This window comes from Lycorma delicatula, chromosome 2 (assembly GCF_047948215.1).
Source record: "Lycorma delicatula isolate Av1 chromosome 2, ASM4794821v1, whole genome shotgun sequence".
Lineage (NCBI taxonomy): Eukaryota > Metazoa > Arthropoda > Insecta > Hemiptera > Fulgoridae > Lycorma > Lycorma delicatula.
The window spans coordinates 1,644,109-1,664,937 of NC_134456.1; the positions used below are offsets into that span (position 1 = coordinate 1,644,109).

Below are 20,829 nucleotides of genomic sequence, written 5' to 3' on the forward strand. Positions count from 1 at the left end.
AGACTTTTAAATTTTCAATCGACGTTTCAACTAAATTTTCTACATTTTTCTAATTATTTCTTTTGAAATGGCTTGCAGTTATTAATCTCATTTGAATTAGATACTTTATATGATGTGCATTATAAAACATACTTTAATATAAAAGTATTGATTAAATCGAAACAGCTTCATTGAGCTGTGAATAACAATAAAATTATTGAAAAAAAAATCAAAAGCATCTTGATTTTATTATACAAAAATATAAAATTATATACCTTAATGACTTTTGATTCAATCACACTGGTATTCCACTCTTTTTGGTTTTCAAAGTCATCATACAAAAGTGTCATCAATCCCTCTGTGCTTAAATCTAACGTGATCTAGAAAATCAGAATAACTGTTAATTAAATGCAAGTCTAATTAAAATGTATAAAATTACAACTGTAATGTTAGTTAACATTAAATAACACAATCGATAAAGATACTATTTATTTATTAACCAAACCTGATAATTTTATCAAAGTTTAAAGCATAAAAAAACTATCATTACTTAAAACAACCTAATACAGGGTGATTCAAAGAAACGGGAAATTTTGAAAGTTGTGTTGGTAGCCGTGGGCGATTGATACCACTTGATAAGTGGCGCCAGCCTCTCTAACCTAACCTGCCATTTAGTTGTCATGGATCCTTGGAGTGGCGCGTAAATTGCATTTGCTATCAAAGCGTTTTACAAAAACAATGACAGTGTGGAGGGAGCGCGTAGAGAATTTTGCCGTCATTTTAATCTGGGACGGCACGACCGTGTTCCATCAGCACATGCAATTAAAACATGGATATCTAATTTTAAGGAAACCGGTTCGGCGATGAAAAAGAAACCTCCAGGCCGTGAGCAAACCGTCCGTACACCACAGAATGTTCAAGCTTTACAAGATGCTGTCACACGAAGTCCACATCGGTCAATCCGCCGTCTCTCAGCATCTTTACAATCGCATAGTTCAAGTGTTCGAAGAATGTTAGTGAAGGACTTGCAATACCATCCATACAAGTTGCAGATCGTCCAGGAACTGAAACCGAACGATGCAGTTGTGCGAGCACAATTCTGTAATGTAATGCTTCAGAAGATAAATGATAACGAAGAGTTTGTTCACGAACTGTGGATGTCAGACGAAGCGCATTTCCACCTCAGTGGATTTGTTAACAAGCAAAATTTCAGATACTGGGCACAAGAAAATCCTACGCAGCTACACCAGTGTCCATGCACAGCCAGAAAGTGACCGTGCGGTGTGCTTTGTCATCTTACGGTGTTATAGGCCCTTATTTTTTTGAGGATGACAACGGTCTTGCGATTACAGTGACGTCGGCTCGTTACGTAGCCGTGCTTGAAACCTTTGTTGTGGAACAACAAAAGAGATTTCCACCGATTCTTAACACAGCCTGGTTTCAACAAGACTGAGCAACGTCACATACTGCACGAATATCGATGGCAGCTGTACACCGATTGTTTGGACAACGTGTCATTTCACAAAATGGTGACATTAGATGGCCTCCCAGATCGCTTGATATCTCAGCTTGTGATTACTTTTTGTGGGGGTCACCTTAAAAGCAAAGTGTTCCACAGTATACCTGCTACAACAGAAGAAGGCAAAGATCCGAGAAGCAATTCTGGAAATTCCAGTTGAGGTGTTACGTCAAACCATGAACAATTTAACGAAGAGACTTCGTGAGTGTTTACGTAGAAGAGGAGGTCACTTGGAAGATGTCATCTTTAAAAAATAAACTAAAATGTATGTATCCTAAAATGGTAACATTTGTACAATTACATGAAATAAAATTCATTTTCTAAAAAAAATTTTTCATTAACGCTATTTAATTTTTTAAATTTCCTGTTTCTTTGAATCACCAGTATAAAAATCTTAAAGTGTCATTAAGAAAATATGCAGTATTTGTATGAGAATTGTTAAAAAAAAGACGGAGCTTTTTACATTGAGCATCGATGTCTGCAGATGGTGTACTCCAGCTGTGTGCACCTAATGGCATATCATGGTAATATATTGCCTTTTACTGGGTTCTGATCTATGCTTTAGTTGCTCATCAGATTAGTGAAAGAGCAAAAATAAAGGAGTTAGAAGAACGTGTCTGTGAAATTTTACATAAAACTGGGAAAACTTTCACAGAAACATTCCAAATGCTTAAGCAAGCATACAAGGATGACTCCATGAGCCGAACGCAGTGTTAGGATTGGTTTAAGCATTTTAAGGAGGGCAGAAGTTCAGTTGCTGAAGATCCAAAGGACTGGACAACTTTCCACATCAATAGATGACCAACATGTTCACAGTATGCGTGCAGTAATTCATTGTTTAACTGAGCTTGCTGAAGAAGTTGGCATAAGTGTATGATCTTGCCATCAAATCCCGTGTGAAAAACTTGCAATGCATTGCATCAGTGGAAAATTCGTGCTGCATTTGTGGACAGATGACCAGAAGCAGAATCTAGTTGAAGTTTGTCAGGAACTACCTGTAAATGCAACTGTGGATGACAATTTCCTCAAGAACATCTCAATAGTTTTATGCAAAACTTCAAACAAATGCATTGTTCCTTCAATTCCTGCATTTTTGTTTTTTTTCACTAACTCGTTGAGCAGCTTATGCACAACCTCACTCAATCGATAATTGCTAGACAATTAACACATAGATCGGAACCCAGAAAAAATGTGATATGTTACCAAGATATGCTGCTAGGTGTACACAGTGGCCAGAGTATGACATCTGCAGACGTCGACGCATAATTTAAAAAGTTTGAATTTTTTATGAGCAAACCTTGTATTTAATGTATATATAGTATGTTTCTAAAATGGTGGGCTGGCTATACTTTTTCAGATCCTATTTGTAAAACTAAACAAAAAATATCCTTAGAAAAAATGGCAATTTTTCCTTCGTTCTCCCACTGTCTGCCATTTTGTTATTGTTATATCAAAATTTATATCTCAAGTTCAGATAGAGGAATAACATTAATATTTTGTAAGCGTCTTTGTAATAAAGTTGTAAAATTAGAAAAAAATCAGGACTTAAATACCTTTGCAAATTACAAAATGGCAGCCATGTTTATTTTTCAGTCTGTTATATCTCCGTAAATATAAGTTTTATTAAAATGTATGTTAAAATATTAAGCCTTTTATTTTGAACAAAATGACATTTTATTTTTTTAAATTAGTTAACAAATAGCCAAGTATGGCAGAAAATTAATGCTGTAATTATGTGTTTGTTTTCATGTCCTTCACTTTACATTCAATTCAATTAAATATTAATTTTTTTTTTGTCTTCAGTCATTTGACTGGTTTGATGCAGCTCTCCAAGATTCCCTATCTAGTGCTAATCGTTTCATTTCAGTATACCCTCTACATCCTACATCCCTAACAATTTGTTTTACATATTCCAAACGTGGCCTGCCTACACAATTTTTTCCTTCCAATATTAAAGCGACTATTCCAGGATGCCTTAGTATGTGGCCTATAAGTCTGTCTCTTCTTTTAACTATATTTTTCCAAATGCTTCTTTCTTCATCTATTTGCCGCAATACCTCTTCATTTGTCACTTTATCCACCCATCTGATTTTTAACATTCTCCTATAGCACCGCATTTCAAAAGCTTCTAATCTTTTCTTCTCAGATACTCTGATTGTTCAATTTTTGATGTAAACAAATTATATTTCTTACTGAAGGCTCGTTTCTCTTGTGCTATTCAGCATTTTACATCGCTCCTGCTTCGTCCATCTTTAGTAATTCTACTTCCCAAATAACAAAATTCTTCTACCTCTACAACCTTTTACCTCCAGTAATTTATATAAATCTTATTTATGAACAAGTGATAAAGATATATGACGTGTTTATTTATATTTATTGTTATTCTTTGAATTTTAAGTTTACTAATTAAATAAAAATATTTGTATTTATTAAATATTTGATGAACCTTTTTAGCACCACATTTCAAAAGCTTATAATTTTTTCTTCTCATAATCTTTTCTTCTAATATTTTCACATCTGATATAGATCATAATCTGTTAGGGCTTGCTCTACAAGTCAGAAGTGAGTTTTCCGGATATGAAAATTGGCAGCACCACATTTCAAAAGCTTCTAATCTTTTCTTCTCAGATACTCCGATCGTCCAAGTTTTCACTTCCATATAAAGTGACACTCCAAACATACACTTTCAAAAATCTTTCCTGGCATTTAAATTAATTTTTGATGTAAACAAATTATATTTCTTACTGAAGGCTCGTTTAGCTTGTGCTATTCGGCATTTTATATCGCTCGTGCTTCATCCATCTTTAGTAATTCTACTTCCCAAATAACAAAATTCTTCTACCTCCATAATCTTTTCTCCTCCTATTTTCACATTCAGCAGTCCATCTTTGTTATTTCTACTAGATTTCATTACTTTTGTTTTGTTCTTGTTTATTTTCATGCGATAGTTCTTGGGTAGGACTTCATCTATGCCGTTCATTGTTTCTTCTAAATCCTTTTTACTCTCGGCTAGAATTACTATATCATCAGCAAACCGTAGCATCTTTATCTTTTCACCTTGTACTGTTACTCCGAATCTAAATTGTTCTTTAACATCATTAACTGCTAGTTCCATGTAAAGATTAAAAAGTAACGGAGATAGGGAACATCCTTGTCGGACTCCCTTTCTTATTACGGCTTCTTTCTTATGTTCTTCAATTGTTACTGTTTCATTATCACCAAATTATGGTCGCTATCAATGTCTGCTCCAGGGTAAGTTTTGCAGTCAACGAGTTGATTTCTAAATCTTTGCTTAACCATGATATAATCTATCTGATACCTTGCAGTATCGCCTGGCTTTTTCCAAGTGTATATTCTTCTATTATGGTTTTTAAATTGGGTGTTGGCAATTACTGAGTTATACTTCATGCAAAATTCTATAAGTCGGTCGTCTCTTTCATTCCTTCTGCCCAGCCCGTATTCACCCACTATATTTGCTTCCTTGCCTTTTCCAATGCTTGCATTCCAATCTCCAACTATTATTAAATTTTCATCTCCTTTTACGTGTTTAATTGCTTCATCAATCTCTTCGTATACACACTCTACCTCATCATCATCATCATGGGCGCTTGTAGGCATATAGACGTTAACAATCGTTGTCAGTTTAGGTTTTGATTTTATCCTTATTACAATGATTCTATCGCTATGTGTTTTGAAATATTCTACTCTCTTCCCTATCTTCTTGTTCATTATGAAACCTACTCCTGCCTGCCCATTATTTGAAGCTGAGTTAATTACTCTAAAATCACCTGACCAAAAGTCTGTATTTAAAATTAAATATTAATTGTTTTTATTTATTGTTAATTCTAGTAATGTATATGTATCAAATTAATTAATAATTCTCTTACAATAATAAACCTAATAATTAAAAAAATAAAACAACTACCTGTGATAATCTTACATTAATTGTTATAGAACATCAGGTACACCTTTTTTTTAAATAAACAGTTAAAAGATAAAAGAGAGGTTTAAAGTGCCCAGTAACAGAAATTACACGAGTCTCCAGTCTTTTACCGAGAGATTGTCTAAACCGTTCAAAAATTCTGGGATTATTCATAATTTCTTGAAATCCATTTTGGATCCTTTGCTGAAGATCCTCAATGTTGAGTATTGGAGTTGAATAAACAATATGTTTCAAATGGCACCACAGGTAAAGTCAAGAGGGTTTAAGTCAGGTGGTTGGGCAGACCAGAACACTGGCCCTTCATGGCCTATCTGTTTTTCATTGAAAGTTTCATGCAGGAAATCTGATACCGACTGACTGTAATGTGCTGGAGCTCCGTCATGGTGAAACTTACTCTTAATTATAGAGATATGTCTTCAAAAAAATGTGGAAGATTTTCAGCCAAATGAGCAAGATAATTTTCTCTAATTAAATGATTTGGTAAAATGACAGGACCCAAAAGATAGTCATTAAAAATACCTGCCCATATGTTCAGGGAAAATCTTTGTTGATGGCTAAATTGGAAGGTACCATGAAGATTCTTGTTGCTGCAGATACACTGTTTGTGGTAGTTTTGAACACCATTCCTGTTGAAAGAAGCTTCATTTTAACATTATTAACATGATCAGCAGTAATAGTCGCTGTAGAAAAATTATTCAAAAGTGTAAAAGTAATATCGATTGTTTTATTATTATGTAATATTCGATTTTATTGTGAGTAAATTATTACTTAATTTGATACTAATTTACAATACTAGAATTAACGATAAATAAAACAATTAATGAAATTGAACCTAAAGTGGTGGACATGAAAACAAACACAAAATTACAACATAAATTTTCTGCCATAACTCAGCTATTTGTTAACAAAATGTCATTTTGTTCAAAATAAGGCTTAATATTTTAGTTTGATAAAACTTATATTTATGGATATATAAAAAATTGAAAAATAAACATGGCTGCCACTTTGTAATTTGCAAAAATATTTAAGTCCTGATTTTTTGTTAATCTTACAACTTTAATACAAAGACACTTACCAAATATTAATGTGATTTGCCAATCACAACTTGAGATATAAATTTTTATATAAAAATAAGAAAATGGCGAACAGAGGGAGAACGAAGGAGAAATCACCATTTTTCCTAAGGATATTTTTTATTTAATTTTACAAGTAGAATCTGAAAAAGTATATCCAGCCAACCATTCTAGAAACACCTTTATATAAATGAAGCATGTTTTTAACATCCATTTTGAAGTAAAAACAAAACTTTGAAATATGAACAACCTTGATAATTTATGGATAAAAACACATTTATTTACTACTTTTCCACATAGCTGCCCTTTAACATATTTTTTATAGCATTTCACAAGCTTTTTCATTCCTTTGAGAAATTCCACACCAGTGACTTATATCACATAATAAAGCCAATTTTCAATTCCTCATCATTGTCAAATTTTTGTGATGAAAGCGAATGTTTAAGGTGAAGAAAACAAAAATAATTGTTGGGAACTAGGTCAGGGCTATATGATGGATGACTGAAGATATTTTAATGGCTTTTTTCAACTGCCTTACTGATTTTCTGTCAGTTATTGTTAAAACAGAATTCTGTGGGGCAGCATTATTTTATCACAAGATTTGACAGTTTTATGACCTTTTCATTCTGCCTTTTAATATTATAGTATTTTCATGAATAAGATTTAATTCATTTTTGAAACTAATCAATCTTAGCGGTTACCTTACAGTCTATTTAATATTTATAAAACAGCAGTCTGCCAGGCAAATAACCTGTTCTCACAAAACAGCAAACAGTTTATTGACTTTATTTATTTTTGTTCAAGTTAATGTTCATTAAGAAGCTGACAGTTTGACAGCTCTAATTGGCAATTCAACAGATTTACTACGCAGTATTACTATTGGGTAGAAATAAACACTGAAGTGGAACAACAGTTTCTTTTTTTTCCCGAGAAACAACAGTTAAATCAAACTGGTTGTAAACATCTTCTAATTACCAGGAACATGTTGGAAACAATGAGATCAAACAATTCATCATCTTCGGTTTCATACTGCTGGAAAAATTATTGCTCTGCAGCAAGATGCAAATGGGCCCAGCTACTGGATTACTCTGAGCTCGTTAAATGAACATAGTGTTATCAAGCGTTTCATAAGAAGACTTTTTCACAGTTTTATGTCGCTTCATTCCACTGGAAGAAACTGAAGCTGATGAAAATGCAATTAGTTTTTCCTTATTTTTACAAATATCACACACAGTGTTATCTCCAGTATTATATTCTGTAAAAAGTTGCTTCATGGTGAATCCTTTATGCAGCTTCTCTAAAATTACTAGTGTTCCTGAACTGACAATATACGTTTTCATTTATCACCCACTGTAACCACATTATGTATATATCTTGAAACGAGTTTTATGCATATACAAATCATAAACATAGACTGGAATAAAAAATTTTCAACATTTAAAAAAAATTAGGGTTCAAATACAGATATAGAAGAACGATTTCTAACATTTACAGGAACCAAACAGCAACAGTAATAATTGAAGAACATAAGAAAGAAGTCGTAATATGAAAGGGAGTCCAACAAGGATGTTCCCTATCCCCATTACTTTTTAATCTTTACATACAACTAATAGTTAATGATGTTAAAGAACAATTTAGATCCAAAATAACAATACAAGGTGAAAAGATAAAGATGCTACGATTTGCTGATGATATAGTAATTCTAGCCGAGAGTAAAAAGATTTAGAAGAAATAATGAACAGCATGGATGAAGTCCTACGCAAGAACTACTGCATGAAAATAAACAAGAACAAAACGAAAGTAATGAAATGTAGTAGAAATAATGTAGATGAACCGCCAAATATAAAAATAGGATAAGAAAAGATTACGGAGGTAAAAGAATTTTGTTATTTAGGATGTAGAATTAGTAAAGATGAACGAAGCAGGAGCGATATAAAATGCCGCATACCACAGGGGAAACAAGCCTTCAGTCAGAGATATAATCTGTTTACATCAAAAATTAATTTAAACGTCAGGAAAACATTTTTGAAATAATATGTTTGGAGTGCCGCTTTATATGGAAGTGAAACTTGGACAATCGGAGTATCTGAGAAGAAAAGATTAGAAGCTTTTGAAATGCGGTGCTATAGGAGAATGTTAAAAATCAGATGCGTGGATAAAGTGACAAATGAAGAGGTATTGCGGCAAACAGATGAAGAAAGAAGCATTTGGAAAAATATAGTTAAAAGAAGAGACAGACTTATAGGCCGCATACTAAGGCATCCTGGAATAGTCGCTTTAATATTGGAAGGACAGGTAGAAGGAAAAAATTGTGCAAGCAGGTAACATTTGGAATATGTAAAACAAATTGTTAGGGATGTAGGGATATACTAAAATGAAACGATTAGACAAAAAAAAAATCATGAAATTTATAAACAAAACAAATACAAGAATATTATTAATACAAGAATTATTTTTTAAAAAAAAAGTACAAACGATTAAATGTATAAATTATTTGAAAGTATCCTGCAAGTAAAATTAATGATCTATTAAACATCTATTAAGCCTACATAATGAATTATGCTAACACATTGTTAGTTGCATTGAAAGACTGATAACACATCGACAGAAGTCTGTAGCATTTTTTATGACTAATTGTTTAGGATAATTGATGGGCAAACACACACAGTGCTCGTGAATTAACAGAAGGATTTGTAAATTTTAATACTGTACATATTACAGTACAGCATCATCACATTGAAAACAAGCACACATTCAAGTAGCTAATGAATGAAGAAGTAAAGAAATGAATGAACCTACCGCAGAACGGTAAAAAACTTCAGATTTTTAGCTTCTTTACAAATTTTTGAAACTTATTTTTTTTCTGAGAGGCATCGCAGTTCACAATGCGGTTAAACCGATCATGGATAATCAGGAGTTGACTATGTGAAAATGCAGTACCTAACCAGGACTCAAACCCGGAATCTCTAGATGAAAGGCAGAGATCAGTAGAATATTAATTTAAATTTGGTTAAATAACTGCATATTTTAAAATTATATTCCTTTCTTTACCACATCTTATATATATATATAAAAATGAATGTTTGTTTGCCCTGTATGTGTTCCTACACCATTCATTCAATTGCGATGAAACTTTGATGAGTTGTTGTGTGCACACCTGTGAAGGTTTCTGAATTAGTTTGGACCTGCTAGGTGGTGTTGTGGTCGAGATATTTCAAAAAATTGTATTTAACCATAAATACAATTTTTTTAAATATATATACAATTTTATTCAGAATATATATTAGTTATGTGAAAAGAAACATTTTTGCAAAAAAAAAAAATGGACCACTAGATAGTGCTGGGGTTGAGATATTTCAAAAAATTGTATTTATAGATTGATTTAGTTCATATTTAGAATTTACATTAGTCACGTGAAAAGAAAAATTTTTGCAAACACTATATTCGCTAGCTGGTGCTGGTGTCAAGATATTTATAAAACAAACAAATATACAGACTTTCTTCTTCTATATATATATATATATAAATGGCAATGTTCACATGTGTGTTTGCTGTAGACTAAAAAACTACTGGACCAATTTACACGCAGGAAAAAAGGAAAATTGAAAAAGGGTAAAGTGAAAAGATAAATTTTGTTGAAGTTCCGCAATGATCAGTTTTTTAATGTTTTATCAAACTTTCAATTGTGTTCATTTAATCCATATGCAGTATCTTTCATAAGTTTAAGGACACCTTAGAAAAACTGTTTATGTCAGTTTGTCTTTAAACTTATGAACTACATACAAATCTAATATGTCTGTGAGAAACAGCTTTAAAAAATACATCTTTTGGTGAAAACTGCAAGCTTTTAAGTTAGATGCTTCAAATTTTATGGAGTCATTTAAATGAGCTAAAGCTAGCCTGTTTTTTATAAAGAAATTACTATTTCTCGTAAAATATGTAACCTAGGCTAATGAGTGTGATATCATTTTAAAGCTGTGTTTTAGAGTTTTTCAATAGACTAATAAGAAAAATAACAAAAAATTTATTTTTTAAGTTAAAGGGGCTTAAGTGATTTTAAAATTTTCATCAAGTTTTTGTTTTTAAGAGAGTAATGTTCAAAAATTTTAAAGTAAAGTTACTAATTTAAAAGTAAAAGTAAAGTAAATTTAATGTTCAAAAACTTTAAAGTGTCAGGTACACCAAATTAGAGTATCAGGCATACCAACAGTAATTAAAAATGTCAAGTTGGCACTATTATCAGCAGTTACCCACCAAAACGGTGATGAATTAGCATTTGTTTCTTTGAGGTTAGGTTGGTGAAAAGTTTTTTATATTAACAACGGGTAAGAAAAGTATTAGTGTAGTAGTAAAATGGTAAGTAATCGGTCTCTGGAAAGCGAAAAACACACACAGACATTGCTGAACGATTAAAAATATCAAAAACATGTTTACAGCAAGTCGTCAAAAAATAAAGTGATCAATAAACTGTCGCTGATCTTCCACGATCTGGTCGACCACGAAAAACATGAATGAGGTAAGACAGAGCAATTATAAAGGTATCAAAACTTAATTGGTGTGCTAGTTTGCCTGATTTAGCGACAGAAGTAGCACAAAATCATGGAATTCAGGTTAGTACTACCACTCTTTCTAGACGTTTAAAAGAATCTGGAATGGAATCACATTTTGCATTAGCAAAGCCTCTTTTAAACGCTGTCCACAAGTCAAAACTTTGTCAGTTTTGCAAGCAAACGAAGAACCGGTTGAAAGAAGCATGGCGAAGGGTTGTCTTTTCTGATGAAAGCGGATTCCAGTTGTATTCAAACAGAGAAATTAGGGTCAGGTGAACAAAAACTGAAAAGTTTCTACCAACCTGCATCATTCCTGCTGTCTTGGTGTGGGGTTGCATAACTTCAGAGGGCGCTGGACACTTTAGAATAATGGATGGGACAATGAACAATATACAGTACATAAAAACAACGGAAGAATTCTAGTGTCCATAACCTGTCGAGTGAGAATTTCATCTTCCAGCAAGACAACGTACCTTGTTGTAAATCACGAGTTACCAAGGCACGGTTTGATGCAAATGATGTGGAATTTTTGGACTGGCTTGCTCGTAGTGCTGACTTAAATCCGATTGAGAATTTATGGAATCGGATGGCACTGCAACTTGGTAAAAGAAAACCTAAAAATAAGGCTGAGTTACGACTTCAAATTGCAAGTCTGTGGGAACAGGTGATGAAAGAAAAATGTCTGGAATTGATTGAATCAATGCCTGATATAGTAGCAGTGCCTAAAATCGTATGGTCATACAAAATACTAAACATTTAAAAAATGATGTAGCATTATCTCTGTTATTTTTATTTTTAATTTTTACTTGTATAAAATAAAGATTTTGTCATAAAATACTGATTTTTCGGTTATTTTTAACTTGTCCTTAGACTTATGAAAGATACTGTATATACTCAAATCTAGCAATAGCGAAGCATTGCTGGGTCTGCTAGTATTGAATAATGATAGGCTGATACTATATAAGACAATCCCACCAAAAACCAGGAACTAAGAGACAGCCCTGTGTTATAGCTGAAAGAAAACAAAAACTGAAAAAAATTTGAAACTGAATCAAACAAATATAGTTTAACTTCAAATCTATTATCAATTATCATCATTCAAAACTTAAAGAATAATAAGAATTTACCTGCATTCGCCAAATTGTTACACCATCAATACTTTTGCTTTCAATAACATCTTCAGAATCTTTTGGTGATCGTTTTGTCCAACCTTCAGTGAAAAGCGTCTCAAGGGCTTCAATCATAACCTCCTGACCTTTTTTTATTAAAGCCAGATCCTACAAAAAGGGCAAAAAAACTAAAAACAGATCGTATGAAAACTAGTATTATTCTAAATAATAATAATTAAACTTAATCAAACTAAATCTATGGTTTAATAAACCTAATGCTCAATCCCAACTAAGGGAACCCTCAAATAACATTACAACAGTTAAACATAGAAATATTAAATTTTACAAATGCTTCTACCTCAAAATAATCTATGTTTTGGTATGATACGCCATCCACTGCCAGACTTTAGGGGCAATACAAATTTTTAAATGAAAAAGGTAGAATTGTGACCGATCATTTGACAGGGCCCAATGCCATTTTGGTTAAGATTGTCGTAGTGCAAAGTTTTTTAGATCAGAATTCATTCTATATTAAATAGAAAGTATAGTTGAATATCTAAATTATGACTTCTTTGATGGAATTGTAGGTAGCATCTTAGTTTTTTATCTAGAAGATCCCGTTTTCAAATCCTGGTCAGGTATGGCATTTTTCATTTACTATAAAATTTCCATTTCAAATTCCTGCTTACAATATAGAATGAATTCTGATGTAAAAAACTTTGGACTACGACAATCTTAACCAAAATTGCAGTGGCATTGACAAAAGCCCAGTGGCTTTGACAACTATAACAACAAAATAGTGGGCATTTAATGTTTTCATGGCTATTTTCAATTGGTCTCAGTACTTTTTAAATAATAACTGCTCAACAATGAAAACTACAAAAAAATAAATTGTTTAAGTAAATGTTCCTACATCAAAATGATCCATTTTGAAGTGAAAAAATAACAAAATAAATAAATAAGAATAATCTTTAAACAGAATAATGAAATGAGAATAATCTTTACAGTGAAAAGATGCCCTTTAAAAAATCAGTTTCTTTTTCAATGCCGTTTAAAACATATCAAACCTTACCCTTTACATTTAAAATTTTTTTCTTTTTTTTTTTAGTTGGCTTTCTTATGGTGGTTTCCTCGATGCTTGAGTTGCGGTTGTCTTGTATTGCAAAAAAAATAGATTGTTTCAACGCAGGTTCATTTTATAAATTTTATTTTTCTATCTTTAATGGTTGAGAAATTATTTAAGGTTGCCATACTTTATAAATCCTGTAAATTAATTTACTTCAGATGTAAATATTGTTGAAATAAATTAATCATAGCCAGTGTGCAATAAATTATTAAAACTTTCTGATTTTTTTAAAAAAGGAGTAATTGCTTTAAATGTTTATTTATTAGAAAATGTATTATGAAATGGGATGCTGAGTAGTATATGAATACTACTCTTTTACTTATTACTTTTTTTTATGAATAATTTACAACATAAGCCACAAGATTGTAAGCAGGAATTTGAAATGGAAATTTTATAGTAAATGAAAAATGCCATACCTGACCAGGATTTGAAAACGGGATCTTCTGAATAAAAGACTAAGATGCTACCTATAATTCCATCAAAGAAGTCATAATTTAGATATTCAACTATACTTTCTAATTAATATACAGGGTCCAGCATATAAATCTGACGACTTTGTAGTAATTGTTATGTTGGGACCACTGTCAATGAGAAGGTGTTGTACATCGACAGGTCTATTCATGCTATGCTATTTCAGTAGCCAGTATGTCATGATCGGGTGAACAACAAGCGTTTGTGATCGAAGCCTATTGTAAAAATAATGACTCTGTTATAATAACACAGCATTTATTTCGCAGACATTTCAATTTAAATCGACATGCGTCTGTTCCTAGTAGGACTACGATATTGTTGTGGGTGAAGAATTTCAGGAACACATCGTCTGCTTTAAAAATGAAACCGACAGGATGAAAACGAACTGTGAGTACGCCTGAAAAAATTAACGCTGTAAGGTTAGCTGTTATGCGGTCTCGACGACGTTTAGCAGCGAGGCGTGCTGTTGTGCTAGCCATTTCTGATTGAAGTGTACAATGAATTCTTCATGCTGACCTGAAATTCCATCCGTATAAAATGATGTTAATGCAGCAACTTAATGCAAATGATCGGGCGTCTCGCAAAGCAGCTTGCAAGGTCATCCTCGAAAATGTCCACCAGGATGCCATTATTCTTTTAAGTGACAAGGCGCATTTTCATCTATCAGGATTTGTGAATAAACAAAATTACCGTTATCGGACTTCGCATAATCCACGGCAAATTCTTGAAAAACCACTTCACAGTCGATATGTTACACTGTGGTGTGCGGTTTCAAAGTTCGGCATAATCGGCCCGTATTTTTTTGAGTAGTTAAATTGCAGAGTAACAGTAACATCGATACGTAAACATGTTGAAAGAATTTCTGCGACTGAAACTGAATGACTTTCAAGGACATGAAATTTGGTTTCAACAGGATGGGTGGCACCGCCCATATGGCGAGAATCGCAGTGGATGTTCTGCGAGAAACCTTTCCTGGACATTTGATTTCCTGATTTGGCGACATTCCTTGGCCAGTGTGTTCACCTGATCTGGCTGTTTGTGATTTTTTTCTGTGGGGGTATCTCAAACATAGTCTTCAGTAGTCGACCACAGTCAATTGCAGAACTCAAGGAGAAATTGAAGCGGTTCCACAAGTGATGATTGAGCGAGCAATGTCAAATTTTAGAATGAGGTTAAGCGAGTGTGTGAGGAGTAATGGAAAACATTTGGACGACATAATATTCAAATAAAAAAAATATCTATGTAAGTAATTCACTATAAATTGCAAAAATTGATCTTAATTAGATATATTAAATGTTTTAATAGTACAAAACACAGTTTAATTATTATCCCTCAAAAATCGTCAGGTTTATATGCCGGACCCTGTAGAATGAATTCTGATGTAAAAATATTTGGACTACAACAATCTTAACCAAAATGGCAGCCATTTTTCACAACTAGTTTCCAAAGTGCTTGATAAGATCAGGAAGTCTTCAAATAGCTATTCTAAATAATCAGCAACATTACCAGTAGCAAAAAAATTAATCTGAACAAAGGGAATTTTGTTCTGTTGTGGGGAATTTTCATTCTATGGCAGACTGCTTGCTTTTTGGTGTTTCAGGTTATGTTGTTAGTTCATATACAAACAGAATTTTTTTTTGTGCTTTTATAATTCATTTCCATTTATTTTTTGGTGACCTTGTTAGTTAACAATAGATATAATCCCAAGGAAGCGGTCAAAGACTGGTGCTCTGTCATAAGACACACAAATGACTCAAAGACAAAATGCTAGCGAGTGTAGTGTTGGGTTAGGTACTGTAAATGCAATTGTAAAATGGTCTAAGAAAACAGGTTCCGTCTCTCCAAATAGAAAAGGAAAATCTGGATGGGAAAACAAAACCACACCTATACAGGATCGATTACTAAAAAGAAAAAGCAAAATTAATCCACAATTGTCAGCTGTTGACCTTAATAGGGAGGGACTTGAGAGCCAGTGGGACTAATGTTTTTGATATGAAAGTTCGTAGAAGATTGTTGGCAGTGGGAAGGATTGCTCGGAAACCTAAAAAGAAGCAGTTACTGACAGATTATGAAGAAAAAAGACTTCAATGGGCAAAGGAACATAAAGAATGGACTATTTAGGTGTGAAAAAAAGTTAAATTTTCAGACGAGATTAATTTTTTTGTCCAAGGGAAGAGAGTAGCCTATATTTGTAAGTCAATAGTTGAGAAAACTATTACACCAGAACACTAGCAACAATCTCCCAAACACCCAGCCAACAAGATGTTTTGGGGATGTTTTATATATGAAGGGCCAGAAACACTTATGTACGTGGATGGGATGATGAAATTGAACCAATACATTAACATATGTCAAAGAAAAATTGTCCCGCTTATGCAGAAGAACCCAGAACTAATTTTTCAACAGAAACTTGCACAACAAAGAAAGCAAAAGAATTCTTCAAAAACCAAAACATTTGAGTGCCGTTGTGGCTAGGGAACTCCCCCGACCTGAATCCCATTGAAAATCTATGGGCCATACTAAAAAGAAAACTGAAAAAACTGACCTTATTAGTTCAGTGATACAGGTTTGATTTCGAGATGAAGAAATCAAAAATCACTGTCCTACCTTAGTGGAATCCCTACCAAAGAGAATTAATTATATAATAAAAAACAAAGGACACATAAACTATTAAATTTAAGTAAGTTTGGTTACTAAACATTTTCCCTTTTAAAAATAAAATTTTTTGTAAAAAAATACTCTGTTCGGATTAATTTGTTTGCCACTGTATTATAAAAAGAACCCAGCTTTGATATTAATTAAGTAAGTTTCTATGTTCACAATTACTGGTGATAATACATAATACTGGTGATCGCTTGATAAAACCAGTTATTTAAAGCAAGAATGAAACATATTCATTTGAATAAACGTTCATATGTCAACTTTACGCACTTTATTGGTGAGTAAAATATTTAAAGATATTTATTTAAAAATTTTTCAGGCAAAATCAGGTGATTGATTCATTAAGTAATAATAGCTGGATAAACTTATTCAAGAATTTAATTATTGATCTGTTTTTGTATTTTTAATTAAGGCACATTAATTTAAGGTTAGTTTTTGGGTTGCATCAATATTAGGTGCCTTTAGAAATAGTTTGGCTAGGTTTGGTTTGGTTGATTTGGGCTTGTGCCCAGAGTTGATGACACCACGAACCATGTCCTTTATGTTTGTCCCTGATACGAGGCTGAGCATACCAAAGTTGTTAGGGAACTCGAGAGAATGGATTCATTCTTTGAACTCGCAGAGACTGGACTATTGTGGCTGGCTTCCTCCAATTCCTCACCCTTAGCAGGGCGGCTGAAGGGGTATAGTAGAATAGAGCACCCTGGGTGGCTAGGGATCGCCTGAGCGATTGATTGGCTGGAGGTAAGGCAATGGCATTGAGACACAGTTAGATAGTATTTGTGGAGATTATTTTGACTGTTTAGCTGTCGCTGGAATGGCGACTGCACTGCCAAGGTCATGGGTTAGCCGTGAGGTGTAGCAGTGTTTCGACGTGGGCAGTTTTGAATGAGCACATGACACTGTCGGCGAAATGGTGACTGCACTGCTGAGGGCATGGAACCCTTGCAGCGATGAGGTGTAGCTGCATCTTGACAATGGTTGAAAGCAAGTAAATGTCATGCAGGACTCTGTGACGGAGCTGAGTGGGAGTAGGAGTTCTGTCCGCCTCTCCCTTGTAGACCAGACTGAAGTCTGTTAATTAACCTAAGTCTGGGGTGTGAACTGAAGTTGAGTTCACTAAGGGGACTAGGACTAAATTTCATTGTTGTGAACAATATTTTGGTGGTATACTGTTGTTAAATATGCCTTGAATTTCGAAACATTTACTAGAATTGACTCAATAAAAGTAGAACTAGGTGTGGGGTTCATGCTTCCGCGAACTTGGTTAGCTAGTTCAGAGGGCAACGATGTAGGATATTCAAGATGTCCGGACAAGGCCTACAGCGAAGGCAAAAGCTGAGTTTAAAATCACCGATGTAAATGTCTACCGAGGCATTTACATTGGTGGCATCCCAATGAGGCCTGGCTTATTACTGTGAGATGTAAAAAGTTAGGGGGCAAAAGACAACTCCTGTTAAATCAGGGCTACGAATGGAGGGGGGTTGGCAACCAGAAGCGTCACAAGGTGGGTTCTTCCTCTATGGGGTTGGATGCATCAATATTAGAAACATTAAAATAATTTTCAGATTTTAATAGTTATGTTACATTATTCGTATTTACTCTCCCTATTTTTTAATATAGAAATTTTATAGATTTGAAGCAATTCCTTGGCTAGTTGTATTTCAGTGGTAATTTTATTTTTTATTGTTATACAAGAAACCCTTTATACTCCTTGCTTTATATTTTTTATATTTTATATAGTTGTTTATAGTTTATATCCATTGTGGCCTCTAAATCCATTCTAGTTTTGCTTTTAGACTTTTAAAACCTCATGTTTGATAATTGTTTGATTTTTCTTTAGGATTCTAGTTACTGTTATTTAATTGTAATGTTTTTCACTCCTCCAAAAAAAAAAAAAACAATTCTTAATTATAAAAATATTTAATAATAATAAAAACAATTCTATTATTACTGTTAAATAACTCAGTAATTATAATTAGAAAGTGTAATTTAAATTTTCTTATGAAGACAAAAATCTATAATCATGAGTAGCGAGTTAAAACTACATTTAAAATTAACCATACCAAGAATATCTTAATGCATGTATTGAAAAAATACACCAGCAATTAAAACCTAACTGTTTTTCTTTAGTAGACTTTAAAAAATATACTGAATCCTTGGAAATACTCTGCCTAACACTACAATGCAAGTTTAGTTTACACTTTAAAAATATTTTGTAATCAACAAAATCATTTTAATTTTAATTACTTTCAAAGATATGAAAGGTTTATATAAAATTCTTTTCTAAATACTTCAATAAAGACTTGATAATGATTTTTCAGTGATACATTGATTTTTAGTCTATATGAATTTTTTTCTAAACATTAATAACTTCAGATATTTTTTATTTATTTATTTTTTATTGTTATTAATGATTTATTATTTACTGTATATATTTTTTTACAATCAGAGGTTAATAATTATTAATAAATTAATATATTTAAATTTAAAAAAAAAGGAGATAAGTCTGATTCAAACCGATGTGCTTTCCCTTGTAACATCCAAATATTTCATTAATTAAAATTTTATTTGGCTAAAACTCTGCAACTGATGAAAATAAGTACCACTTACAATATATTGTTAAAAAGCTCTCAATGAGGGCTTATTACCGCAGTTAAGAAAAAGTCCAAAATCCAAATTCGTTCGGATTTTGGACTAGACAGTTAGCTTTATTCTATTCAAAACTGCACTTCATTTACACGTCATATATATCATCCTCATCTTGCAGGGCTGTGAAGGGACTGCTTATTGTTTACTAGTTGAACAGATTGCAATGAACACATTAGAAAAAAAAAAGAAAAAATATATACAACGTATTAATAATAGGCAAGATATTTACTTCAGCATTAAGCGCATGAACTTGTGAACAAGCATTTTCACCCTCCATATCTGAATCTGAAATTAAAAATAAATATAGTATTATTAATAAAATTACAAGGAAAAAATTTATTACAGCTACACAGATATTAAAAAAGCAAAATAAAATCCACCAATAAGTAAACAAATACTAATTTAAATAATTATAACACAAAATAACTTAAAAATGGAAAAAACTAACTTCTAAATTTAATTTCATTTGCTGTAATTAAATAAATATATATACAGAGTGATTCAGGAGGATAGGGCAATACTTTGACAACTCATTCTAGAGGCTAAAAATAAGAAAAAAGTTTATATAAACATAGGTCCGAAAACACTTCGTTAGCGAGTTATACAGGGTGAAAGATTTCGCCCGAGTTTCAGTTCCTCCAGGTAAATTAAGGGTTTCTTAAATTCTGGGAAGGTCAATTAAGGGGAAAATTTAATTGTTTCTTATGGTTTTTGATCTGGAAAATAGAAAAAAATAGGTCCCAGAACTGTATCTCTCTTAGTTTCTAAGATATCTCTTGTAAAACGCCAAAAATAGGGTCAAAAAACACATTTTTTTACCTTTGACGTACAATAATGTTGTTAAATTGGCAATAAATCATACATTTTTTAAACATAAATTGTAGAAAATTTAATTAAAAGAAGATTGATGTAAATGTCAACAGAAAACAGAAATCAAATAAAATTTTAAACATGTCGACTTTAATTAACAACAAAACAGATTAATTTTTAACAGATTGAAAAAACTTTTTCGTTATGTACAGTAGAAAATAACTGGAGGAAGAAAGAATACTTGCTGGTTTTTTATGATAATGATAAAATGCTGTTTACAAGTAGTATTTCATATAGTTTAATAACTTTCAAAAATGCCACCGTTGTGTTCAATGCACTTTTCAACGCATTGTACTAGAGTTTGTGTTACCAGTCTAACGGTATCTTTGCGTTCCTTGATTATAGATCCAGCGTTGAGAATCTGAGCAATCAGTTCATCGTGTGTGTCTACTTTTTGCTTGTAAACCTTATTTTTCAACCGTCCCCACAAACAATAATCCAACGGAGTGAGGTCTGGGGATCTCGGTGGCCAATTAACTGGCCCTCCACATCCTATCCATTTACCAGCAAACTTTTTATCAAGAAATTGCCTTACTTCATTAGTGAAATGTGTAAAAGCTCCATCAAGTTAGTAATACATTTCAATTCGTTTTGCTAAGGGGATATTTTCCAGCAATATTTTTATGCACTGAAATGAATACAAAATTACACTTTTTAACAGTTTTCTGAAATTTTTATGATAAAAATTCGACGTAATACTGCAAACACGATTGATCAGCGAAAGGTTATTTAACACATTACCACAATTAACTGACAAAAATGAGTAGTATTTAAACAAATTGTGATGAAAAAAATCAGTGTTGCCAATTTGCTTTCCGTAGGTCTAAAATTATTGTATCTACTAGACACATCTGTTTTCTTTTTTTATAACACTTT

At 32.5% G+C, this 20,829-nt stretch overlaps 1 protein-coding gene across 6 annotated transcripts in view; it reads right to left on the reverse strand.

Annotated features, from left to right (window-relative positions):
- The window catches only part of LOC142320410 (stAR-related lipid transfer protein 3-like), a 207,669-nt gene that overhangs the window by 16,630 nt on the left and 170,210 nt on the right, over nt 1-20,829 (reverse strand). For all 6 annotated transcript variants that reach the window (XM_075358122.1, XM_075358120.1, XM_075358117.1 and 3 more), the window contains 3 exons: nt 19,313-19,368; nt 12,192-12,341; nt 255-359 (listed from right to left, as the gene is read on the reverse strand). In XM_075358122.1, coding sequence (XP_075214237.1) covers nt 255-359; nt 12,192-12,341; nt 19,313-19,368 — 311 coding nt within the window. The remainder of the gene's footprint in view (nt 1-254; nt 360-12,191; nt 12,342-19,312; nt 19,369-20,829) is intronic.